Source organism: Triticum aestivum, chromosome 7A (assembly GCF_018294505.1).
Source record: "Triticum aestivum cultivar Chinese Spring chromosome 7A, IWGSC CS RefSeq v2.1, whole genome shotgun sequence".
NCBI lineage: Eukaryota > Viridiplantae > Streptophyta > Magnoliopsida > Poales > Poaceae > Triticum > Triticum aestivum.
In genome coordinates, this window is record NC_057812.1 from 343,945,362 (window position 1) to 343,954,695 (window position 9,334).

At 43.1% G+C, this 9,334-nt stretch overlaps 1 protein-coding gene across 1 annotated transcript; it reads left to right on the forward strand.

Moving 5' to 3' along the window:
• The first annotated feature begins 515 nt into the window (after positions 1-515).
• On the forward strand, positions 516-8,318 carry LOC123154525 (RNA-binding protein 25). Its single transcript, XM_044573230.1, has 7 exons — positions 516-1,032; positions 2,012-2,265; positions 2,401-2,553; positions 5,632-6,028; positions 6,100-6,747; positions 6,824-7,398; positions 7,870-8,318. The coding sequence occupies exons 1-7, from the start codon at positions 615-617 to the stop codon at positions 8,119-8,121; spliced, it is 2,697 nt and encodes an 898-aa protein (XP_044429165.1). The 5' UTR covers positions 516-614; the 3' UTR covers positions 8,122-8,318.
• The last annotated feature ends 1,016 nt before the right edge of the window (positions 8,319-9,334 follow it).

Consider the following 9,334-nt stretch of genomic DNA (forward strand, 5'->3'; position numbering starts at 1 on the left):
GGCTTTGTTTGGTATCAAGGGGGAGAAAACCCAAGGCAACAAGCCCCCACGGGTAATTTTCACACGCACACGGAATTCCCTATCAACCGCGGGGAGAATTTCTGTCACCGTTTGGCACCAAGGCGAGGAAGCTGAGATCCACCCGAGGAAGCGGCTGTACGACGCAGGGAGGGAGCGGTGGCCGTCACCTCTTTTTCGCAAGAGCCAGCGTGGGTTTCATCCCCGACCCATCGAGGCGTGGAAGCCTCTCCAAGGACGTGGAAGGGGCGGGGGTGGCCCAATCTGATGGGCATCCAAATGCAGTGGCGGCCTTCCCAGGAGTGAATCAGCCCGTGGTTGCTCCACCCAGGAAATAGGCAGGGATCCCCTGCAACCAAATTAGCCCTTAACATATTTTCTCAACCGCGCGCTACAGTATCAGTCAAACCCAATGGGCCGGCCCAGTCGGGAGTTCTATTTGCACAAAACGCGTCTCCCGGTTGTCAGCGAAACGTCACCGACCGGGCCAGTTTCACGGGCCTGCGTCAACCCACACATCACGACGGCATCAGGCTCCTCGCCGTGAACGAGCCCCATCAACCCCCGTCGACTGCTCGGCTGCTCCTCTCCCAACCATGGCGGCCGTGGCGCCTACCCCCGACAACCTCGAGCCCCCGCCGTCCACTCCTCCAAACACGGCAACCCCACCTCAGGCCACCGTCACGTCCACCCCGCCGAACCAGGCAACCCCTAATCCCCCGGCCTCCAACCCCACGATGTCAAGCCCTAACCCTAACCCCGCCCTCGCCCCCGCCCCTCCGGTCGTCCTGCCGCCGTTGCCCCCTGTTCCGGTATCCTTCGCCCCTTCCTTCCGGCCGCTGGGTGCACCGCCCTCGCCGCAGGTGCAGCAGTACGGTGCTATACGTAATCCGGGCTACCTGATGGGACAGCCGATGCAGCCGCCAGGCGTGCACCACGTGATGCGTCCGCCGACCATGTACGCGCCCCAGCCGGGTCCGTACATGCAGCAGCCGGGCGTCGCCGTTCCTCCCGGTGGGTCCCGTTCTCCATCCATCTCTAGGCTTATACGATTGAATGGCAATAGATTTATGCTTCCGCCTGATTGTGCCTGGGAAATCTCCCGACGTTCCATGTGCTGCGCTGTAGGAAATCTGGTGGAATCGACTGGATATGTCTTTAACACGCGGGTAGGATCTGGGATTAGGGTTTAGAGGTGGGATGCGCCTGATGCTAGTGATTTACAGTAGTGTTTAGAGAAACTGGCATCCCCTCGCTTGATAACGATGACAGGGTATTTCTCTGCTACAGCGGTGGTCGTGCCGGCCATTACTCCCTTCAGCGAGAGGTGCCGGCTCATGTTTGATTCTGCTGCTCTAACTGAAGCTATAACAGATCATTTTCTCCCTCACTGCATGTGGTATGCTGACTGTTTGAATTTGAACTGGTTATATTTAAATTGTGTGAAATTGATTTAAATGCTTTAGCTTGCCGTTTAATTAGGCTCGGTTTCTGTATGTACTTAGATCCTTCGACAATGGGTTGTTCAAAAAATGGGCTAAGGTACCATGATTTCCTGTCGCTTAATTTCATGTCAAGTATTTCTTGCTTAATTTGGTTTAAATTACTTTTATCGTTAATAAGAAGTTTAGAGTGAGTGACACATTTGCTTAAGCTTTTATATCTTGAGTAGTGCAATGCAATGGTGTGAGCTGTCCCAAGTTTTGCAAATAACCAATACAAGTACGTTATCCTGCCTAATGGGCGCTAAGAGGTAAGGCTAGCTTTCCCTAGTTCTTATTTTATTTGAAAATAATATTGTTTTTTTGTCGATGTTCATCCCGGTTATTCTGAATATGCAAGATACCTGCTTATCTATTTAGTGCTGCTCTTCTTTCCCTGTGTCTTATGCTAGCTTACATATTTTTAAAGGATTAATGTATGCACTCTGTGCTCTGTTTTCTGGACTGTTACTAATGTGGCAGCATAGATGTTTGTTTGTTTCTCTCTTCAGGTGTGCATCGTTATCCTGGACCATATACTATGATGCGTCCATGTTTTCCTCCACGCCCAATGCCTCCTGTTGGTGTTGTGCAAATTCAACGGCCAGCAACAATTCCTGGAATTCGTGGTGCTCCTCCTATGGTAGCCCCTCCTGCCAGACCGCCTGCTCCAGCTGTCACACCCGCTGACAAACCACCAACTGCAGTTTATGTCGGGAAGATCGCCCCAACAGTGGACAATGGTTTGCTTCTTTCGCTTCTTCGGGTATATCACCTTTTCCCTATTATTTTTGTAGTATATTAACATGGCAATGTCGACTTGTACATACTTTAGTCAGTTTTTCTGTTTATGCCATCAAATGCTTTTAGCATGTGTGTTTAAATGTTTTCCCATCTTCAGATTTGTGGACCTGTCAAGAGTTGGAAGCGCACCCAAAATCCAAGTAATGGCAAACCAGTAGCGTTTGGCTTTTGTGAGTTTGAATCTGCTGAAGGCATCCTTCGTGCGACACGGTTGCTGAACAAATTGAGCATTGATGGGCAAGAACTGGTGGTATGCATCATTCTTACATATTTCTTATGATTGTGGAATCGGTGGATTTGATAAATATGGGAACTAAAATGTAATTTCATTCGGAAGGATAAGGACCTGCATATAACCTAATAATAGGACATCAGTTGTTTCTAACAAAATCTTTTTTGTAACAAATTCTTACATATTTCTTATGATTGTGGAATCGGCGGATTTGATAAATATGGGAACTAAAATGTAATTTCATTCGGAAGGACAAGGACCTGCATATAACCTAATAATAGGACATCAGTTGTTTCGAACAAACTCTTTTTTGTAAAAGCTGACAACTGTTTGTAAACTGATTCTTAGTAACTTGCATGTTCCATGTACGAACCAACGGGAACTTATTGAATTTTTATGAGCGTGTTTGGATGGCATCCATGCCACTACACGCCTGGCCTGGACAGGTCCCTGTATTCTCCCTGGCGACTGTTTTGTTCGTGTCCATGAGTAGAAAATGCATACCTGGCCTGGCTGGCTCAAATGCGTGATTAGCCTGGTCAAGTTACGAAAGTACGCAAGGAAACACTAGCCTGGTTCGAGACCTGGCAAAAATTTGCCTGGCCTGAACCTTCCCTGAGACCTGCCTGGAAATTGTTTGGTTGATGCCTGAAGAGTGAAACACTAGCCTGGCCTGGAGCTTCTGCTATGGTCATTAGCCTGACTCAAATACCAGGCATGTTGGTTAGCCTGGACCAGGCGTTCTGCACCAGTCGCCTGGCTCAAGCCTGGGGTTCTAATTCTGCTTTTTTCTTGTGGGCCAGCAGCTATTTGCAGTCTGACACATAAATAATTGCTTCACAGGCACAGGACACGAACCGAACGCGTAGCACTCAGGCTGGCCTGGCCAGGCAATTATTTTCATGTCTCCAGGCCGTTGCCAGGCTTCATTTTCTCCCAGGCATGAAGTCCAGGCCTCAAACCAAACTAGCTCAATATCTTTTCCCCAGGCAGTGGGCTTAGCCTGGACCAGGCCTCCGGTTCCCTGCGCCTGGACATGCCTGGCGTGTAATTAACATTTTTTATTCTTTATCTGACACAGCACCAGGCAACTCCGAATCCAAACAAGCCTTTGCCAGGCTAGCCTGGACAGGCACAAAAGGATCACCTTACCAGGCGTAGGCCAGGCGCCTGATTTTTTCAGGCACGGACCCCAGGGTGCCATCCAAACTGGCCCTATGCCTTTGTCGCTCACATGTTGGTTCCAGACCAATCTGTAAAAATATGTTTCACCTGTTGGATTGATGGAAAATGAGGGCCCACAAATTCTAATTCACAAAGCTTAATTCTTATGTACTGGAACCCTGTGCCGAAGGATTAGAATAATACTTTCCTTTTGCTTCCATGACGTTGTGTTAGGGTATTAGGGATTAATTTTTGAAACCTTGTAGCCTGAAGGCATCCTAGTCATAGAATGCTTGTTTTACCATCATGTGCATGTTTTTAGACATTGTACCGACCAGGGGCGGACCCAGGACGAAAATGTCCCGGTGTCCACGCCTAAATTACATGTGTGGATGCCAAGCTATGTTATGCATATAAAACTAACATACTCAACAACTCTAGATAACCAGTAGTAAATATCCTTATCAAAATAGTGTTGTACTTAAATTTGTAGTTGATTATATGAAGTCTTTCGCCCAAGTTGAACAATAAAGCATAAAAATTATGAACACAAGTTTAATCAGCTAAGGCTACACTATTTAAGTTTGAACATGCTAGCATCGAAACAAAAGATAAAACATATTGGTTGAATTTATAATTATGAAGATGTACTTACTTACATTGTGTTGTTCTGAGTTGTGCATTCAATGGGCAAGGAATGATCCACATAAATGAGAACCACTTGGACTCGATCCTTACTTACCAACACTAGCAAATCGCAGTAATTCAATTCTTAACTGTAACATCGTTGGAACTAACAGCTCTAGACCTACAAACAAATTTAGAAGGAAGTTATATAGGTACGCACTTGGACTCGATGGTAACGACTTGCGGTACTTTTTTCATCAATTCTCCAACGATTAGGCGCATAGGCCATGGCAACACGGACGCTTCAATGACGATTGGGCAGGTGGGTGAGGCGACGCGCCATGACGAATCTGTGCAGGGGGAGGCAAGAAGCCATGAGTAGGCGCAGATTTTTCTTAGGGTTGCAGGTGTAAATAAAAGCGATCAAAATAGTTGGAGAGAATCTTGTCCTTATCTCTTCAATTCAGTATATGGCAACGTTGTTGCCACTAACAGCAGTTCCTGAATCAGAGGCACGCAGACCATGGGGAGTGCCCCAGATCCTAAAGACCAGGACTTTCTATACATGACTTTTACAGAACGCGTACAGTTTAGTAGAATTGATCGATAGCCTGGGTCGTGGCTAGCTGGGTACCTCAATGGCCAATAGATGGGCCAGGCCTGTGAACCGTCGCTTCAGCCGGTGTCCATGTACAAATTTTACCGGTGTCCCACCTGATATATCACCTATCACTTAAGGTAATCGGAGAACCTACCCGGTGTCCTGTGACACCGGGTGTGTCTACATGGGTCCGCCCCTGGTACCGACACAATAGATGCTTTTGTCCATAGGTGAGATACGCTACCCAACATTTAAGAGGTAGCAGATAGACCAATTAAATTTCTTGGTTGTTTGGTGTGAAAAACACCTACCGTAACCTTTCTTGTGTACCATTGTTCAGTCATTGAATTATCTGTTACTGTGTGCATAGGCAGAACTTGTAAAGGATCCCTCCATTCGATTGTTACAGTTTATTTCTGTGCTAGTGCCGTGTTCAACCAGCATTTGAATTGGCCTGCAGTTTTTTTATCAAGGATTGCTTAAGGAATATGTTTACTTTGAAAATCCTGCATGATGTAGTCTAATCACATTTCAAGGAGGCCATCAAGATTTTTTTTTCCTCAATTGACATGGTTAGACACTTTTTTGTGTTGCCTGTTAAATATATATCTAAATCTTCCATATGTTCTCTCAAAAGTAATGATAATGTTATTATCCCTCCTTATGTATTTTTGAACTCTCCTTATATTTTATTTCAATGCAAGGTTAATATTAATGATGCCACCAAAGAGTACCTGAAGAAACATGTTGAAGAAAAGAAGAAGGTACATGAGAACACCAAAAAGGAGGAAGATGAAGGTGGGGATGGGACTTCTGCTGTTGCTGAAAATGAATCATTGAAGCTTGTTTCTGGTAAAACAGATGAAACAGAAGATTCCGGAGATAAGGATAGTGAAGAAAACACCAAGAAATTTGGGATTGTTACAAATGAGGATTCTGAGGCTGATAAGGCTGCTGCAGAACTAATAAACAGTATTATTGAAGAGTGGTTAAAGACTCGACCCCTGCCGCCGCCACCACCACCCCCGCCGGTTCAACCATCTGCTGACATCTCATCCAAACATAACAACGGGGAGTCTGTTGTTGACATGGCAATGACTGGTATGGAATAATGGTAATAGTTTTTTGGCCAAATTTGCATTTGAATAATATGTATTTCATCACTGCTGCAGATTCTGAAGATAATGATGATTGTGTTGACAAAAGGACAGTTAGTGAAACTGAAAAGACAGAAAATGACTCTCTTGATAGGAGGAAAGATAAAGAGCATGACAAGGAGAAGCAGGAAAAGGAAAAAGAACTTCAAAGATATGAGCGTGAGCGTGAGCGAGAAAGAGTCAGGAGGGATAGAGATAAGGAACTCAAGCATAGAGAAGTGGAAAGGATGTACAAAGATCACCTTAAAGAGTGGGAATCCAGGGAGAGAGATAAAGAATATCAAAGACAATACGAGAAGGACCGTGAGAAGGAAAAAGAACGTGAACGCAAAAGGGAGATCATGAAGCAGGAAGATGAAAGCGATGAAGAGGATTCGAGGAAAAGAAGACGAAGGAGCAGTAACGCACTTGAAGAGAGGAAAAGGCGGAGGCAACGCGAAAAACAGGAAGACTTCGCGGACAAATTAAAAGAGGAACAGGAAATTGCTGAAGCAAGGAGGCATGCAATAGAGCTGCAACAGCAGGCAGATGAAGCAGCTGCGGCAGAGTCTGCTATATTTATGGAGGTTGATGGTGATGACGGGAAGGAAGCAGATGCACCAAACAAGCCGATTGTTTCAGATGATGATAATGTCGTCAGCATTGCTAATGGTGTTGATGCAGGTAAGTAAATATTTCCTCACAAAGTTTATCACATTAGCTACATTCTAGTTCCAACATTTTTGCATCCATTCTACAGATGATGGCAAAACTCATAAGGACTGTAACGGTGATGAAGCAAGTATGGTACCTGGTCAAATTCTAGATATCAAACAAAATAGCAATGCTCCAGCAAAAAAGTTGGGTTTTGGTTTGATTGGCTCTGGTAAACGGACATCTGTTCCATCAGTTTTTGCTGAAGAGGATGATGATGATAATAAGGATAAACGGATAAGACCTTTAGTACCTATTGATTACTCCACTGAGGAATTGCAAGCTGTGGAGGCGGATTCTTATTCTGACCAACCCAATAATATTGTAGCAGCTGCTGAGTTTGCTAAGCGCATCTTGGTATCTAATCAAAAGGAAGAGCAGCCTGAAACCGAAAGGAGTAGGAGAGCCATTGATAGATCGACCCTAAGGGATAAAAGTCGAAATGATGAAGATGGTGCACGTCTTGGTGATGACAGAAGAGAAATGATGCATGATCGAGACAACGATAAGCCCAAGTTAGAGAACAAGAAAGTTTTGGATGCAAAACAATTGATTGACATGATTCCGAGAACAAAGGAAGAGCTTTTTTCCTATGATATTAATTGGGCAATATATGAGAAGGTGAATTATTTTTCTTGACCTTGTATTTTCAGTACTCAAAAGTTGGGTAATGTTTTGTTTCTTCACCCATTTCAAGTTATTTTTATGTCATATCTTTGTGCATGCATGTTATTTCTTTGTTCTGTGAGGTCTTTATGGAAGCAGTTTAGGTATGTTTGCCAGTGGTTACAAAAGGAAAAAACACACGATGTAGTGCTCCTTAAACCATTGCAGATCTGAAGATATTTTTTCCTGAACAGATACGAGATCCACCGCATAATTATTTCATTAGTATAATGTTAAACCTGTTATTATTTTCATTCCGGTCAACGTGCATAATTCACAATTTGATCTGAGAGGCACCATATGTTGGGTACACAAGTGTAAAGGTGTGTCAGATGGTTTTTACTCTGAAATATTTGATTTTGCTTTCCCTGTTGTGTTTGCGGTGTGGTTGTATTCAACACTAACATCATTGTTCTTTTGTGTCAGCATGAGTTGCATGATAGAATGAGGCCTTGGATCTCGAAAAAGATAATCGAATTTCTTGGTGAGGAGGAATCGACGTTGGTGGAATATATTGTCTCGTGCACCAAAGATCATGTGCATGCATCGAAAATGCTGGAGCTCCTACAGTCAATTTTGGACGTCGAGGCTGAAATGTTTGTCCTTAAGATGTGGAGGATGCTAATATTTGAAATTAAGAAAGTTGAAGCAGGACTATCAGTAAGAGGGAAGGCTTGAAGTTGAGGCAACTGTCTTGTAACATTTTCTGCTTTTTGTCTGCAACTGTTTTCTTACTTCTAAGCTTATGTTGTAAGACAGCTGCTGTAAACATTTGAGTGAGATTGAATTACTGGTTCCCATATGTTCTGATGTCTATTGTAGAAATGTATACATGAACTGTTGATTCTCAATATTTGATCTGAAATTGCTGCGTACTTGCGTGTTTACAGTGTGCCCTTTTATTGTTTCCAAGTTCCAACAGGTGATTGTAGAATGTGCTAGTGATAAGAGTACATTTACTCTTCAATCTGTACCAACTTGATTTTCTTTGCACATGATGTACATGGTGAAAATTTTCATGAGACTTTGAAAGTGTACTTGTTTTACTTCAACAAAACCGTGGAGAAAAAAAACAGATAGCACCTGGTTGGAGAAATATTTTTTGGACCGTTCCATTCAAAATTCATGTAAGTTTCCTATAAGAAATCTAACTTCTTCACCTTGTGTTTGCAATTGTGGTATTCTATTATAGGGTGCGTATTGCGAGCTGAGTAAAATGAAGCCACCACATTGAATATGTCATATATTAGTAAAATGAAGGCACCACATTGAATATGTCATATATTTCGTGTAAGAAATCTAACTTCTTCACCTAGTGTTTGCAATTGTAGCATTTTATTCTAGGGTGAGTATTGAGAGCTGAGTAAAATGAAGCCACCACATTGAATATACGTATAAGAAATCTAACTTCTTTCGCCTTGTGTTTGCAATTGTAGTATTCTATTCTAGGGTGAGCATTCACAGATGAGTAAAATGAAGCCACCACATTGAATAGAGCTTCAATATTCCTATTCTACTTATGATAATCACATGCTCTTGTTTGGACTTTAGAAACTTGACAATATTATTTGTGGCCTAAAGAATTTGTCATTCTGATCATGAATCTTTGAAACATATTAAAAGTCAAGCAAAACTGAACTGTACATATGCTAAATGGGTTGAATTCATTGAGATTTTTCCTTGTGTCATTGGACACATGAAAGACAAAGAAAATGGTAGTGTTGATGCATGTCTCGTCTATATAATGTGCTTTCATAACTTGATTTTAAAATATTTGATTTGGAGACCGTCAAAGATCAATATGTGCATGGTACTGAATTTAAAGATGCATTGCAGAATTTTAAAGATGGAAGAACATGAAACACGTTTGTCATTAATGATTGCTATATGT